Source organism: Pyxicephalus adspersus, chromosome 3, assembly GCF_032062135.1.
Source record: "Pyxicephalus adspersus chromosome 3, UCB_Pads_2.0, whole genome shotgun sequence".
In the NCBI taxonomy this organism is placed as follows: domain Eukaryota; kingdom Metazoa; phylum Chordata; class Amphibia; order Anura; family Pyxicephalidae; genus Pyxicephalus; species Pyxicephalus adspersus.
The window spans coordinates 90,009,617-90,026,169 of record NC_092860.1 but is presented as its reverse complement, the minus strand read 5'-3'; the positions used below and the strand labels follow the sequence as shown (position 1 = coordinate 90,026,169).

The following is a 16,553-nucleotide window of genomic DNA, read 5'->3' as shown; positions in this document are numbered from 1 at the left end:
AAATATTTAGTGCGAGAAATTACGGGCTTAGCGGTTAGGGGGTTAACAGTAAAATGAGCAAAAACATCCTAAAGCTCTGCATACAGGGTTAAAGTCTAATCTCTATTATGTTTTAGTGGCTATCAGTGATACAGAATAACTCTCCAGCTCTGATTTAGATAAAGACAGTTATAAGGTATACACAAGAGCAAGGCACAAAGTCACTTGGGCTATGTGCAATTTGGACCTCTCAGGTCTGTTTACCTGACACCAGAAATCTTTTGTACTCTAAATGTGACTTATACCTACTGGCTGGCAATGTAAAATGCATTTTTCACACTGATCACCACACTAATTTACTGTTAACTGTGGATATACTAATTTAGCAAGGGTTCCCTAAAGACCTGAAAGGTATTTCAAAGGTTCTCTCATGCTAAAAAAAGGTCAAGAAAGGTTGATTTATAGCCATAAAAGTACAGTCAGTGTACCAGCTGTCAGGCCCAAGTACTGGAGACTAAAACTTGTACCTAAACCATTTAAGGAATAAAGGGAAGCAAGGTTTCCTCATTGCCTCATGAATGTAACTTTTCTCTTAGTAGTATATTTATGTCTACTTTATAAGTAGAGATCTACAACAAACTAGTAAACTTTCCCACCAAACACATGCCAGTGAGCAAATGCAACTGCTTGTGTACCACACTTACAAACATTGTTCGGTTACTGATTATATTGGCTATATCCAAATGCATGGGCAGCCTGGAGTCTTGATACAGCTTCTAATTGCTCCAATGAAGATATTTGGAAACTTCTGGCTTCTGGTGTTAAAGTTGATTTGGCAGATAAATTACACATTACCCCTAATTATGTACTTAAAAATCCAATGCATTTAAAACTAGTATAAATACAAGTTCTGCACAAATTCAGGTTCTGGCACTCACAACAGCACTTAAATTGCAGGAGGAAGTGCCAGATCTCCTTAGAAAAGAGTCTTTAAAAGATTTAGTACTTTACACAATGCCAATCAACAGTTTAAATATGCGTAAAGCACATGGATGAATACATTGTGTGCATCTCTATAGTGTGTCCAAAAACAGACTTAACTATAGTGAAGAGACGGTGAAGGGGCTGAACAAAATTACATTTTTTGACAATTAAAACAACTTGACTTTAGTTTAGCCCTCTGTGCCCTCTCTGTTCTGGCAAAACATTAAAGACAAAATGTCCAAAACAGTACTCTGCTCTTGTAGGGATCAGGGGGGTTTAGGTGTCCCAGATTTTCTGAAATATTATTATGCAGCTCACCTCCGTCAATTAGCCTCCTGGACGTCATTGCTCCCATATAATCACTGGACCAAGCTGGAGCAATTATGGGTTTCCCCTACACAAGTAAACCCCATGTTGTGGAGCGCCAAACTTTCAATATCAGATACTACTCTGTTAGTGTCTACTAGTCTACACAAAACAAATTTGGCTAAAATGTAGGAATAAATATCTTTTGACAACTGATTGATCTAATTTGACAGCCTTAATACGCCAATGACATGGTGTTCGAAGGATGTTTTTCATTTTAGACAAATTATACATCATGGAACATGCAAGTTGTTATCCTTTGAGGAATAACAAGAAAACCTAGAATTACCTGTTAAAGCGTATTATATTTATTTACAAATACAAAATTTCGCCAATTCATTAACTAGAGGGTGAGGTTTTAGTTCTCTTATGCCCTTTGAGGGATTATGCCTAGGTGGGACAGCTAGAAGAGGTCTGATTTCAGACAAATACAGAATATTAGCAGGGTCTGACACTGGAACTGCAATATCTCACTCCTATATGCATAAATAGGAAGCTACCTTAGGCAGGTCTATACCGATAGAGATATGGCAGATAATCTTGGCAAATAATTAAAAAAAACAAAAACATTAAAGACAAAAGGCAATTCCTTTTTTTAATATGACATATTTCCAATACATTAACCTGTCAACTTAGATTCCACAATATGACTGAATTAAAAACCTAAAGTTAGACATATATTTTGCTTTTCCTGTTTCCCCATTTCCCTTATTTTCAACATCCTAATGAAATGCTTTCATTTCAACAGGTCTCTGTGCTTCATTATGTAATAGAGGTTAACGGGGCTGGCAAGGCATTGTACTTGGCTAACTGTAAACAGGAAGCTATGGTAGTGTCCCAGTTTAATGCCAAGACTTCATACATTAAAGGAACCTAAATCAAATTAATAAAAGGCAATGGCCAGGGACAGGTAATCTGTGGAGGGCATGGCAGGATGATATTGGATGTTCCCTACCCAGGGAATTAGGTGACTATATGACTTGAGGCAGCAATTCTTTCTTATTTACAGATAATCCTATATAAATCATTGACTTTTGCTTTATTACAAGTTTTCAGCTTCCTCTCATTTCAATACTGCTTTTAGATTTTCTAAAAAATAAAAATATACATGAAGATACATCCCAATCAAATTTGAGAATGAAGCCTTGAAACCCAAGCCCCTTGGGTTAGTATATTAAACAAAAAGGAGAAAACAGCAGTGGATTTAATATGACTCAAACTTTATATGTGAATGTACAGGGTAGATACAATAGTAGAACATAGATTAATTACTTGTATATAGACAGAGACTATGTGTATAACTCTCAATAATCAACCCTCTAAATTATTCAGGGTTATGCACAAGGTCTCTGTCTATATACAAGTAATTCATCTTTGTTCTACTATTGTATATACCTTGTACAATCACATATAAACATTTGAGCCATATTAAATCCCCTGCTGTTCCCTCCTTTGTGCTTGAAATACTTACAGCGGACATAGCCTACCTGCTCAGGTGTTCAGTATTTTATCTAAGCATAGGTAAAGGGTTCCAGTCCATACCACTGTTTTCAGTAATCTAAGAATCTGTTTTGTTTAGTAATTTGGAATACAAGAGAGGTATTCACAAACACACCTATTGCAGGTTCCTTGCCTTTTATCACATAAAAGGGTTACAGTATGTATCGGTGGACAAGATTTACCAATGCTAACAAAAATACACCAGCACATCACTAATTAGTTAATGGCAACATTTACTGTTGAAATTTATAAAGGTGTCTATAGTTAGTGTGGCTAGACAAACAACACCAGATCCATGCTGGATTATGGTAGTTTGGGACAAATACTTGTAAGAAATATAGTCTGCCATGCTCTGGCCAGAAAAAAAAGTAAAAATCAACCTATACGTGACATCATGGCTGTAGGTAAATTATTTGGTGGCTTTGTCTCTGCTTGATTTTTTCCTAAAATGCACATCTGTCTGAAAATATGAGAGCTGGATGCTCGGGTAAATTTGTTTTAGCTGTAGTGGTATAGCTATTAGCTTAGGGTGGATGTGGTATTATTTACCTGAACTGTCCATAGAAATAAGGACTGCAAGCATTGCATTCCTCTTTCAGAATTGCTCTACATTTATTGTCCAGAACAAATATTGAATTATTGACTTTGTATACTGTTACAAATTCGATTTTTAACAAGCGTATTCCATGTAGCACATGTAAATATATAGGATTTTCAGAAGGAATTAGGCAATGGCAGGCCCTATGCTTCTCTTTTCCTTTGCCTACAAAGGTTTATTTGGACACATACATGAGCTCTTAAAATGTTTTGTATGCTCTGCTGCCTTTGGGAATTCAAAGATTGTGCTGTTAATTTGGTCAGCAACATAGCACCAAACACTGGACTGTCTGCTCAGTACCATCTTAATAATGTACTGCAGTGGAAAAAGTTTCTTTGGGCCAACAATTTACTTGCAGTGTTTGAGAGGTATATGGTATTTTCATAATCATACTTCGGTGGCTTACTGCAGCCCCTATTTTTGGCCATGAAGGCTCCATGCCTCAGTAAATAAATCTATATAAAGTTTATTGTATAATCATTCCACAATCTTGTGTTAAATCAGCATTTAGGGTGAGACGGTACAAACATTACACATTACACAACACAATAGAAATAAAAATATTAGTGAGTTAAAAAATGAAACATAATTCAGATGAAGAAATCAAATTCCAGCAACAGGAATGTATCTATAAAACATATCTTAAAATCTGTCCAGGCAACAGCAGCACTTCACCTTCAAAGCTCTTTCTGCTTTGTTAAGTAGAGAGAAGCCAGTGGGGCTATATAGCCTGGTTTTAGAACTGAGATAAACAATGTAGATTGAATGCTGCTAGTTTCAGGAGTCAAAAACAATAAAATAGATATGCCCAGCCACATAACTATTTAAAATTCTGCCTAATAATCATAGAGTGTGCTAAATCCCACTAACAAAGGAGAAGATTTGTACACCACATCTAAATATTCATGGCTGTATGAGGAATACACGTAAAAATGTGCAACATATAGATACCTTTAATATTGACTACTATGAATTTAAAAACATTTTAAGGGTATCACTGGAGCAAATACAAGTATTCAATGTCATCATCCATACTTGTAAGCTTTAAAAGCTATTTTAGCTTACACATTTATGAAAAGGAGATTTTCAAAAGTTTCTCACTTACGGTTCTATGTGTAAGTGGACTTTGATTAGAACATGGCAATCATCAGACATTTTCTCATTGGCCAGAACTAAAACATGTCAGAGGTTTGATTAGTAATGGTTTGAGAAAAGATCAAGAAGCAGATCCTCTCACTGAACATGTTAGGTGAATTTTGACAAAAGTAAATTACACTGCACTCAGATAAATGTGAAAAATCTGTTAACTTTCTGTCTTTAGTACAACTTTAAAGGTTACTTTTAGCTGTTCACCGATTTCTTTCATTTGCTTTAAAATATCAGGAATACTTTAAGCACTAAATCATAAGTCTTTTAAAGTTTTGTTTTACTTTCTTGGAAAATGTCCAAACGTCCTAATTAAAGAATTTCTTAACACATAAAACTTTGTTTCTTACCTTGCATAACATTAGGAACATCATCATCATTTCCAATATACATTGAAGAACTCTCATCTTCTGTTGAACAGTGATATTTATCAATGGTGTCTGATTCCCCATCAGAAACAGGGTACTGTGGATGCTCCTCATCATTTTGCTCCTCGCTATTTACAGCAGCATACCCCAACCCATCCTGTTCAGTGTTATTGGTTGTGTTGTCACATTCTTCATGTCCATTTCCGCATGAGTTCATTGGATGCTGATCTGCATCTTTAAAAGTTATAAAATAAAACATGAACCATGTGGAAAGAAAACAAAGATAAAACTACATGGGTAATCTACACTACAATATTGAAACACAGGTGCCTAGAAATATTGCATGTAAAGGTGTAAAATTGCTAAAGGTTTATAAAACTTTGGTAATATTGTTAATGATTTATATTGTAAAGTCATATTTTAAATTATTTATTTTAGTTAAGTGTAACATTTTAATTGATGTAAACAATGAAGCCTTCATTGTATATAAGGCAAAATTTAAGTCTCGCCTATTGTCTAAAGCAAGTGTCTTATCTGTTTTACATTGACTTCAGGTTTATATCACTTTGGTATGTATTTTATATGTTGTATCAGCAGAGATATACCATGGAGCCACTATATTTGCAAGTACTTATTTACAATTTTTTCTTGTATTTCTCAAGCATAGTATATGTTTAGCTTTAAATAGCTTTTACGCTCAAAGGTATGTTCTTTCATTGGAGTTAATTCTGTGTTATTGGTGTTATTGGTGAGGAAAAAGTGTGTGGGTATGATTCACATTTTGCATTAGGATTCAGACAAATTTAGCAATTTCCACCAACAACTAACAGGTGTAGCATTTTGAATGCTGCTGAAAATACAGATACACTTCAATAACAGTTCATAAAAGGATTGTCCACACTTTTATGTAAAGTACAAATTCCGGTGATAGGTCCACTTTAATGCTCTCTCTGACATCTTTGACACTTGTTACTGCACTTGATGCTCACCCAGATGATGAGCTTACACTGGAATATCCTGGCAAGCTTGTGGATGAGTATCCTGGCAGTATCAGCATACGATCATAAGTGTTAAAGAAGAAATAGAAGGTATTTCACCTGGTGCAATAATCCCAAATATAAGTGAACAACAACTGACATCCATTCCTTTGCCTTAGACTTTGTAAAGAGCTGCATAGTATGTTGGTGCTATATAAATACTGGATAATAACAATACTAATAATAATAAAGCAAGACAAAACAAATTTAAATAGCTAATGGACACTATGGGTTCTATTTATATTAACTGGAATCTGACATTCCCTCAAACAATCCTGCTTGGGAATCAATTACTGCCATTGACCTGGAAGATTCTCACTAGGGAATGTTTAAGGAAATATCAGATTCCCTGTTTTATAAATAGAGTTCTATATGATCTTGGGAGGAATAGGGAACGGTTATCATTAGAAAGATATCTGTACTAGGTTATGTAAGAACATAGATGTGGACATGACACACGACAGTTATTAAAATACTGTCAGCTTTACAGCTGCTAACAGCTAACATTTTCTTACCATCTTTTATGATTTTTGACATTTTCCTAACACTGGGAAACTATCAAAACTTGAAAAGGTGCTGCTAGAATTTAGGCACTATGATAGAAAAACATACAAAATGAGAGCATTTTTTTAAGTAAAACAAGCAAACAAATATAAAAAAGGAAAATGCATGTAATTTACCAGCACCCTTGACCATATCTACGTAAACATCTTCTTGTCCTAACTCCTCCACTTCTCTGGCAATATCCGTGTGATTAGCTTTCACTTTATTCTAGAAAAAAAACAGGTAATATAAATGTCACCAACAGAAACATTTCAGAAAAGTATTTCAAGACAAAATTTTTTTGTAAAGGCAAACTCAAACCAGCAAGTCGTTATTGTTTAACCACCTGGGCATTACACTGATGTCTAGATTTCTGTTCCAAAAGCGTTACGTACACGCTACGGAGGGAGAAGAAGCCGGCCGGCTTCTTCTTCTCTGCCGGCCGGCTTCTTCTTCACGGAGAGGGCACCCGACGCTGGAGGACGACGCTGGAACACGACGCTAGATGATTGCAGCGGGACCGGGTAAGTGATCGATAAACCTGAACTTTTCTCACTGTATTTTCATACAGTGAGAAAAGTTCGGGGTTATCGATAATTGTAATTATTTTAAACCCGAACCAAGGTCGGGGTTATCGCTCGGGTGGTTAAATTAATTTTGGATTACAAAAAGCAATAAAAATAATCAGAAAAATGTTAGCCAATGAAAGTGTACATTTGTTTCACTGCCAGTTAACAAGTTGGGCCAGAGGCTCGGCCACGCTAAAGACATTGCAATGGCTTTTTTGGAGTTGCAATATGGATCTCTATAATATTCAACTGCGGGAGGCAAAAAAAAAGTTGTTAAATGTTTATTTCCTTAGTGGTTGAACTTGATGGACTTATGTCTTCTTTAAAAATAACTATGTAAATATGTAAAAAGGTTTAGGTGGTTACACAAAAATGTACTAATTGCCAAATGCCAGCAGACCCTGCTTTCTTCCTGATGAACCACAAATAATTTTCAACGAAACAAAGTTGGTAATTGCTGCAAGAGTATATATTTTTGTTTTATGGAGGAATTCTATCCAACCATAGATCCAACAAGATCATGCATATGGAGGATCCTACTTCCAATATTAAGGGCACCTGGGCTGAGTTATGTGCAACTTGGTTCAGTCAGATGCTTTGCCACCATTGGCGGGGGGGCAAGGGATGCTTCTGTACTGAGCTTCGGTCAAAAGAAGTTGATTTTTTCCAATGCTGGAACATTTTGACAGTGGGAAGGGTTAGACCAAGAATTTCACTTAGTATGGGGTCCAGAAAAATCTGATGCTGGTCCTGGTTGGATGCAGTTCTTCGACTCAACAGAATTCTGATGCCACCTATACTTAGTCTAAGGACCCACAAAACACAAACTCTCCTTTTTGGCAGCCTAAATCAATGTTTCTTAACTGAGGCTCTATAGTACCCTACTGTTCTTCCAGGGGTTGCGAGGGGTTATAAGCAATTTCTGCCTTTCAGGTCATTTCAAGTAACACTAATGATCTTTTTGGCTTTCTGTAAGGGTGACATTCTTCCCACTGACCAGCAATCTAAAAGGCATTTTTCCTATTGACCACCATGCTAATGTGCTGTGCGCTGTGGGTATAGTAATTACAGCTTGGGTTCCCTGATATCTTAATGTTCTTTAAAGTGTTCCCCCTTCTTAAAATGGATGAGAAAGACTGATCTAGACTATGACGTTCTTTTGAGTTTTGTTCATACATTCACCAACCTATCCTTACAACTGGTGAATGTTTTATGTTAAGTTGTATATATTTTTTTTTTTTTTAAAAGAACAGCTATAAACAAATTAGTATTGTAATTAAAAAATAGAGTATAACACTAAACAAATAAACATTCAGCTAGAACGTTTCCTGTAGTTATAACTAAAAATCTTCTGCTCATTTATCTTTCAAAACAGAATCACATACTATGGCTGGTATATTAAAAACTATACTGCAAAGCTGTTTGCTTTCATTTTATTTTTTACAGGAACAATGCAACAAAATAGATCCAAATAGTAAACAGATAATATTGCTCTAGGTATGTACAATTAAATTGCACACATTTCCTTAGCTGAGTGAAGACAGCTGCTGTACTGTAGCTAGAGGCAAAGGTAGTGCTTATCAAGTGTCCTCAAATGACCCAATCCCTTCTTCATTTTAACAAAGCACATTCCCATCTACCAACTGATTAAATTAGTGTGCTCATGAAAGCTTTTCCGAGCTTGATTTATAGATGGTTTAGAGTGAAACAGTAACTGTTGCAGCCTTGAACACTGCATTATTCTGCAGTACTGTGCTGCTTGCTCAATGAAAATGGAATTTAAAGCTGTATTGCTTTATCTGCAATAATCAATTCACACACACACACACACACATATATATATATGTTGTTTTGTGCAACATTTTATCTGCAATATTTTGGAATGTACACACCCTGCAGTATGATTTTGAAGTATGTCTAATATAGAAAAAAATCATACATCTTTAAAAAAACAAGGAATCTGACATTTCCCCAAATATTCCTGATTCATGGGAATCAAATACTGCCATTGAAACACATAGATATGGAAGATTTCAAATTCTCTGTTGGAATGGCTCAATCACTAATCCATACACTGCAGAATTTGGATCATTACAGAGATTGGCTTGAGGTCCCTTAGCAATCTTGTTGACAAATCTGCATTGTCAATATCGCCATTCTTACATGGCTCTTATTAAATCTGCTCAACTACATTTGTTTTAATTCATTGGCAATTACGGATTAATCAGAATTCAAATAATAAATGTACTTCTAGTAATGAACATATTTGAAGAGGTAATAGCCTAATCTTGGGTCTAATTAGTAATTGAAAGAAAATGGGAGATAATTGCAAGCAAAATAGGATAAATAAATTAAGTTATAAATTGCAGGAAAAGTGTGTATATTAAAGGAAACCTAGTCTGCCATTGCTGACCTTCTGCTGTGTATTTGCTGCATGCTAGGTATAGATTCTTGTAACGGTTTTAACTTCGGCTTTCTTCAAAATATTGTGTAATTAAAATGTTTAACATTCTAGTTAGTTGTAAGCTTAATGTGTAGTAAAAGAATTTGTCATTGATATATTCAATGATAGTTCAATGGTCTTGCTAAAAGTGACAATGGTGGGTCTGTACAATATGCTTTTATAAAGCCCAAAGCTGTTTGTGGACCCACCAGTAAAGCATGTGATAGAGTGACAATACAGATACAGAAATGGGTAACAATTGTCACTCAGTTACAAGAACTGCGGGAGCAGGGACTTCCATAGTAGGAATGTTAGGTCTTGTTTTAATGAACATTGCAGATGTAACACTTTTAGAAATCATGTTAACATAATAAAAAGGAACGACTGAGTAAATGTATTTTAAATTGCAGTTTTCCCACAAGAAGGTAACCTTAAAGTGTTATAACTTGATACAGATATATACTCATTGCAGCATAAGATGGAGCTAGAGAGCTTAGTTAATTGTCCACTATTATTGGAAGCATTAGATTTAGACATGCCGAATGCCATCAGCATAATTGGAGTGAGGTCAATACTGCAGACTTTTGCACTGTCTCTTACTGCGCTATATTCTGTGTATTTCCTGGGCTCTGTTATAAATCATAAAATGCTAACTACCGCATGAGTAAAAATGTTATGGTTTATAGAAAATGATTAGGAAAATGTGTACCGCAGCTGCTTTCCTAGTCACAAACAAGGTAATTTTCAGGGAGCAGCAGTAGTAAATGAATTTACAGATGTTTGTTCTCTCTGCAAGAGGCATATAGAAAGGGCTGTGGAAATTGTTTTCTGTCACTGTATGCACATAGGTAACAAGCATTCACTGAACCACATGCACCAAACGTTCCTCTGTTTGGAATATAAAACATGTATGATGCGTTCATTAGATATATATTATTTCAAAAAGTTACAGATATAGTATGCCAGTAATTGACCTCAATGCAATTAAACCAAAGGTTAAAACTTCCCACACTATGATAAAAACAATGCTGTCTATAAAGAAAAGTCTGGTGCCGCATAGGTGGAAGGTGGACATAACAGGCCCAAGATGTCAAAGAGGAGAGGGTTAAAAAGAGTGAGGTGAACGAGAGGTCAAGGGTTTAGATTGCTTAGTTCAGAGGGGTTAGGCAGGGTCAGAGGGTATAGAAAGAAGTGTAGAAGGAACTGGGGACCATTGTGAGAGGAAGCTGTTTAGAGAAAAGTTCTCTGCCCACCCTGTAGTGGGTTGTGAGGTTTTTGGGAAGCTTGGGTCTAGCTGGGTGGCTGTTGAGAGGTTCTGTGCATGTGTTTGGTATCAATCCCAAAGTGGTGCTGGGAACAATGAGAATTTAATGGTGGCAGACCCCAAAACTTTGAATTGATTAGATAGGTGATGCCTTCAAGGAAGCAGGGATAGTAGACTAGGGTCCAGCACTAGGGTTAAGATATCTGTCGAGTGTATAGTAATGTTCTTGAACATTCGGGTTATATGGTTGACTATGGTTATTTATTGAAATTGGTAATGGAAAATATACAGCTGCTATGGCCATTTACCTGCAAAATGTGTGTGTTTTGTTTTTGAGATTGGGTGGTGGGTTATTTGAAGAAAAAGGGTGGGGTGATAGGGTCAAGCAGCTGGGGGCTCTTGGAAGGATGGGACCTCTGAGCTCCTTCTGGTCAAGCAATAGCTATCTTTTATGTTCTATGTCATGCTGCTTGTATAACTCAAAGTGGGTACTAAGCACTGCAAAATATCAAACAAATGCCAATGTGCAATTTAGCATGTAAAGCAGCTTTCCTAACCAGGAGCAGTGACTATGTTGCTTTTGGGTAGAATATTGCCCAATCAGTTCAATTCCACTGTACCTGAGCGGATGACATTTGGACACCAATAGCTATCCTATAATGCCTTGTGGCAGAATGAAAGGAAGGAGCGGTGGTGCAGGGGTTTGGGGTGGTAGAGGATGATTAATAATTGGCCCCTAAATCAGCTACATCACAGCCAAGCTTTAACAGGGCTTCACAAATTGCATTTTGCCTACAATGTCTTCAGAACTGCCTGTCCCTTGAAGATGACATAGAGTTCATCACCTTACATGGGACTCAAACCACCTCCTCCCAGACTCAGATCAGCTAATTTACAGTGACACATGAACAGGCTCCTTCCACTTCCTCCCATGCCAGTTCCAACACACTCTCTGAAATATTTCACAACACTCATTGTCAGGTATTTTAACATTTCATCTAGGTTCTGTTAAAGGGAGATTAAAAAAACAAAACAGGAGAGACATTCCAGGCACAGATGCACAACCCCTAATGTAAGAGGAAAAGGAGGAGGACTGTCCAAGAGAAACAGAGCAGCATGAGTCAGTGGGCCCGATTTATTAAAGCTCTCCAAGGCTGGGGAGGATACCATTTCAATGTGGTGTGATTGATTACAATGTATGTAATTTTATATGAGCTGAAAGCGTGGAGCAGCAGATCCAAGTACTGGTGGAGGAAAAAGAAGAAAAAGTTGAACAGCGGTGACCTTCTGAAAAAAGGAGCAGGGTGGATCCACACTACAAGTTCTAAATTCCAAAACTCGTTTTAGCAGAGGGACGTGCCTTACTGCAATTAACACTTTTAAGCTGTGTATGCACATCCTTTCTCAACAGGGATGTATCTGCTAATGGTCACAGCAAGACAAGCAGATGTATTGGGACCATCACTAAGGAGTAGCAAGGTCTAATAAAGGTTACATTTTTTCAGAAAGCAGCAGCCAGGTCTATCCATGGTTAGCACCCTATGGGAGCACTTGACCACAACAGTCAATAGGTATGTCATCTCCATGTTGGATACCCTAAACCACAGAATTGCAGACTCATTTGACTAGTGGATGTCTAAGATGGTGATGTGGCTGGAGCTTGTGGAACATGTGCTTGAGGTATTCACCTTTACTGCTGCAAGTATAGTATTAGAAAGGGTGGTCAGTGCAGCTGATAGCGTGGTACCCTACCAATCCCAGTGCACTTTCTTTAGCTTTCTTCTTCAAATTTAAAAATCTCTTCTAGCCCCCACACACAAAAAAGTTAAACCAGAAGAGCTAAAGATCCAAGAAAGTTACAGTATTTGTGCTCTGAAAACCAAGGGGACTAAAGCTCCAATTTTAGGTTAAAGTGACTCATGTGAAGTCCAGGTTTGCTTGTTGTTTGATAACTTTTTTAAACCTTCTATACCATAAAGGACTATTTGTGTTTCCCTACCATAGTAAGCAGGATTTTGGTGCCCCTGTAAAAAGTATTTTATGTTGCCCTCAAAGCTGCAAAAAATGGCACCACTCCATAGTGGTACACATTGTCCCTCATTTTGTTGCATTAGCGAATCTCTGTATTTCATAAGAAAACACCAGAATTCCTTTCCCATTGACGTCAATGTTGTAGGGTTCTTTTCTATCCTGAACATCAAGACTTGTTCAGCTATACAGCTCAAGAAATGACCAGAGGCATGTTCAAGGAACACTAGCAATTAACAATGGTGTATTGATTTCCCACCCACACTTAGCATAAATGCAAGAGGATGTTTTTACAGTGGACGCTTTCACAGTATTTCTTTTATTTTATTGCTATACAAATAATTTCAAGAATGTTTTTAAAATGTTGTATGAAAGACGTAGGGTTCAAAAAATTCTGCCCAGGATATCAAATAAGCTATATATATATATATATATATATTTATTTATTTATTTATATGGATCCTAATAAAGGATGTGGATGTAATATTGGTACCAGGACAGTAGTGAAAGGCTGCCAACAGAGCCTCAGAGCCTGGATAGATGTCTATTAGTAGGTGGCTATAGTGAGTGTGAATACACATACGTCAATTGTACACATAAATGTACAACCACTGGACATTTAAAGCAATCACAGGGTCAATGTATGGAATATGTAAAATCACTGTGCTCCTTATTTCCTTTCCACTATCTTAAATTATGTTGGGTATTAGTGTTGTGTTTACATCCCTTTTTCATTCTGCAGTGTGTAAAAACCACAACAGTAATTGCAACATATCTCTGAACACCCATTATATTTGCATCTTTCCATTTGCCACATCAAAACAAATCTTAAAAACGTATTTGCATATTACATTTTGTTTCTCAGCAAAATGAATCAGAAAAGGGCAGCTTTTCAAGTGCTAATGGTTATTGAACCAGTCTAAGACTGATTCATTACTCCCCCTTGTTTTGGATGCTGATGCAATAGATTTCATTCCTGCGGATGACTAAGCTGATACTAGTGATTTTTCCTTTTCCACACTGCGTTGTCTGATGACAGGATTCACAAAAAAAAAGAATGAATTTCTAATAAGGATTATTTTTTTTTTCATAATGGAAGCTTTATGACACAATCGTTTTACTTCCATTTGAACATTTGCCACCTGAGACGCTTCCGGATACAAAAAAAAAAAAAAGAAAAGAAAATTCATTAGCTCATGCAGTGTTCCTTACTGATTATGATATTAGAAATGCTTGATAAAACCTGTAATTGAAGAACACATTTTACAGGCTGTTCATAAAGAATTCTATTCAATTGATTTTTTTTAAATTTAATATATGCATAGGGAAAGAAAGTTAAAAATAAATAATTCATTTGAATGGATTGCTGGTGTTAATAACTTTTCACTCCATGTCCATCTGTTTTGTTATTAATTATATATTTATTTTATTGCCCCACAGGCTAAATTACAGACATTTTACCAGACTAACTAAAATAAATAATTCACTGCTTAAAAATTGTAAGATGGAAGTGTAGAACATCCACTCACTTCTGTACCTCTTTCTGATTATACACCAGTTTGAGGTTTCAATATAAGCACTGCTAACCTACTCCCCAATTGCCTCCACTAGGTAGACCATAGAACATTTTAGAACAACCAAGCATTATATAAGTGAGTACTGAAATTACCAGGGCTAGAAGGCCTAACTTCAGAAAATTGTATTATTTTTTTCAGCAGTGGAATAAATGGGATCAAGTTTTAATACTTACTAATAATACTTATAATACTATTGTCCATGCCTTAATCATCACTTTCTTGATGAACCATAAAAGCTGAAGAATATAACACTTTTTTTTATTTTTTTCTGTGCACTTGAATAATTCCTTGTCCTAGTGATGCATCTACCAGATATGAGTAAAAATCTTGACAATGGAGTAAAAGACAGAAAAATTGAAAACCTGAAATAATTGAGCAAAATTTATTTCTAATATATTTCTATAAAACAAGATTAGAAATACAGATTTTCACTGTCTTAAAATGAAGAGTGCAATTTAAAAACATGGTAATGAATAGATGTTTGTAGTAGAAGAGGCTCTGATAGTACAAGAAAACACAGTAGGGGAACCAAGTGCAAAGGTATCACTAGTCTTCACTGGGGTCTTTTAAAGGTTGTTTTTTTCAATTTGCCAGGTTTTTATTTCTGTATTTTACTCCATTGTGTAAATTTGCAATCATTTCTTTTCTGTGTGATCCTAGAACAAGAAATTTGGGGGAGGTTGTCATCAGAAGAGGAAGGCGCTGACAGCAAAAATAAAAAAAATAAAAAATCATCATTTCTTCTAACCCTACGCCAATCTACTAATTATACATGTTTTGTTCTGTGACCTGTCACTTCCAGTCCTAACAGAAACCTTTTCTTGCTTTATCCAACATAACATTTTGGCTGGAGTTGAGCTTTAAAGCCATAGATCAGTTAATCAATGTCAGAGATAGGTCTATTTGCACTGATTTATGACAGGATATCTGGTTTAGTATGGTCAGTATAGCTTAGCCTAGTCAGACAACAGCTTCTTGTCTAAAAAAAGAATTTTAATACATTTTCAAATATTTATAAACAATTTGAGTAAAATTTTTTATCTGCCAGTGGGATGTATGTGCAGCCGTAAACTGGGTGAAAGTAGAGAGGAGTGCTAACCCATTAGTGTCATAGCTATCTTGTGACTGACTGCTGTGGGAGGTAATGTATATTTGTGTCTTTTATCATTACTCAATAATGAGCAGCATTCTCGTAACAATAAATCACGGTTTGGAGGAATGGTGCACTGTGGTAATGATCTGAAGGGAATGGAAGTACCGAGCAGATACAATGATGCTACGGGAATACATGACAGTCAAGGTGTCATTTTCAGTAATGAACAGACTGTACCTTTTATGTAAATACTTTTATCGATATGTGGTAATGTTTTTCAATGTTGTGTGGCTATGCTGCATATAATTAGTCACCATAAACAGTTCATAATACAACAATACATAGTACAATCCTCTTTTCAAACTATATATGTTGTGCTGGAACAATAATGTCATAATATTTTAATGCATGACAAAAAAGCAAATATAACAAACATTTAGATTATGATCAATTATATTATTGAACCTCAAAAAGTAAGGTCATTTTAATTCATAATGTGAAAGTTTTTTTTCCTTTTTGAACAACAGTCTGCCAAAGAGATGATACTAATAAAACTCTCTAAAGGAATAAAACAAGAAATAGTGCCATCAAATTAAGGATGTAATGTGATTGAGATGTATGTGCATGTTTGTGTGTATTTGTGTATAGTTTTTAGTTTCTCCTGACATCGGGGTTGTCATGGAAACTACCAGTACTGTGGGAGGTTTGTTTCTGACACAGCCAGGAATTTGTACTAGGCACACTTCTAAATGCGTATAAATTAGAATTGCCAAGATATTCTGGTAAAATATTTGTAAGATATTGAATAAAATGGCAAGGCAAATTGCTAAAGGGACAGGCAAGTAGAGTATGTATCAATAAATAACATAAGGCATAAATGTTGTTATACACTGCTGCACTCCATAATAAACTACAGATAGGCTGTAAGTTCTCATTGTGAAAGTATCACAATCCGGCTCTAGGTCTTTTCACCGGGGCATGGCTGTTCACACTTCTGGTTTTCACTCAGAGTGCCAGGATATTAGCCAATCAGGATGCAGGTCTCATAATTATTGTGG

At 36.0% G+C, this 16,553-nt stretch overlaps 1 protein-coding gene across 3 annotated transcripts in view; it reads right to left on the bottom strand.

Annotated features, from left to right (window-relative positions):
- The window catches only part of BANK1 (B cell scaffold protein with ankyrin repeats 1), a 154,898-nt gene that overhangs the window by 57,615 nt on the left and 80,730 nt on the right, over positions 1–16,553 (bottom strand). For all 3 annotated transcript variants that reach the window (XM_072405629.1, XM_072405630.1, XM_072405631.1), the window contains 2 exons: positions 6,659–6,749; positions 4,924–5,175 (listed from right to left, as the gene is read on the bottom strand). In XM_072405629.1, the coding sequence (XP_072261730.1) occupies positions 4,924–5,175; positions 6,659–6,749 (343 nt within the window). The remainder of the gene's footprint in view (positions 1–4,923; positions 5,176–6,658; positions 6,750–16,553) is intronic.